Genomic DNA, 210 nt, shown 5'->3' with positions numbered 1-210 from the left:
AAAGTTATGTAATTGAATTAATAATACGAAAATGCAAGTTGTGCATGAAAGGGTGAAGCCAACAACGACCATAAGAGTTAGAATCATTATGACCATCATGACTAGATTCATCAACCGAGTCGACATACATATACCTATATATATATATATATATAGCTGTACATTTTATGTGACTGACGTGCATACAAACGTCTGCAACGATGCAGGCAT

At 34.3% G+C, this 210-nt stretch overlaps 1 protein-coding gene across 1 annotated transcript in view; it reads right to left on the bottom strand.

Moving 5' to 3' along the window:
• The window catches only part of LOC106815901 (serine-rich adhesin for platelets-like), a 9,311-nt gene extending 9,101 nt beyond the window's left edge, over nucleotides 1–210 (bottom strand). Inside the window, exon 1 of the mRNA XM_014820429.1 lies at nucleotides 187–210. Within this exon, the coding sequence (XP_014675915.1) occupies nucleotides 187–210 (24 nt within the window). The remainder of the gene's footprint in view (nucleotides 1–186) is intronic.

Source organism: Priapulus caudatus, unplaced genomic scaffold, assembly GCF_000485595.1.
Source record: "Priapulus caudatus unplaced genomic scaffold, Priapulus_caudatus-5.0.1 Scaffold1231, whole genome shotgun sequence".
In the NCBI taxonomy this organism is placed as follows: Eukaryota; Metazoa; Priapulida; class Priapulimorpha; order Priapulimorphida; family Priapulidae; genus Priapulus; species Priapulus caudatus.
The sequence above is the reverse complement of the archived record's forward strand: the minus strand, read 5'-3'. Positions and strand labels throughout refer to the sequence as shown.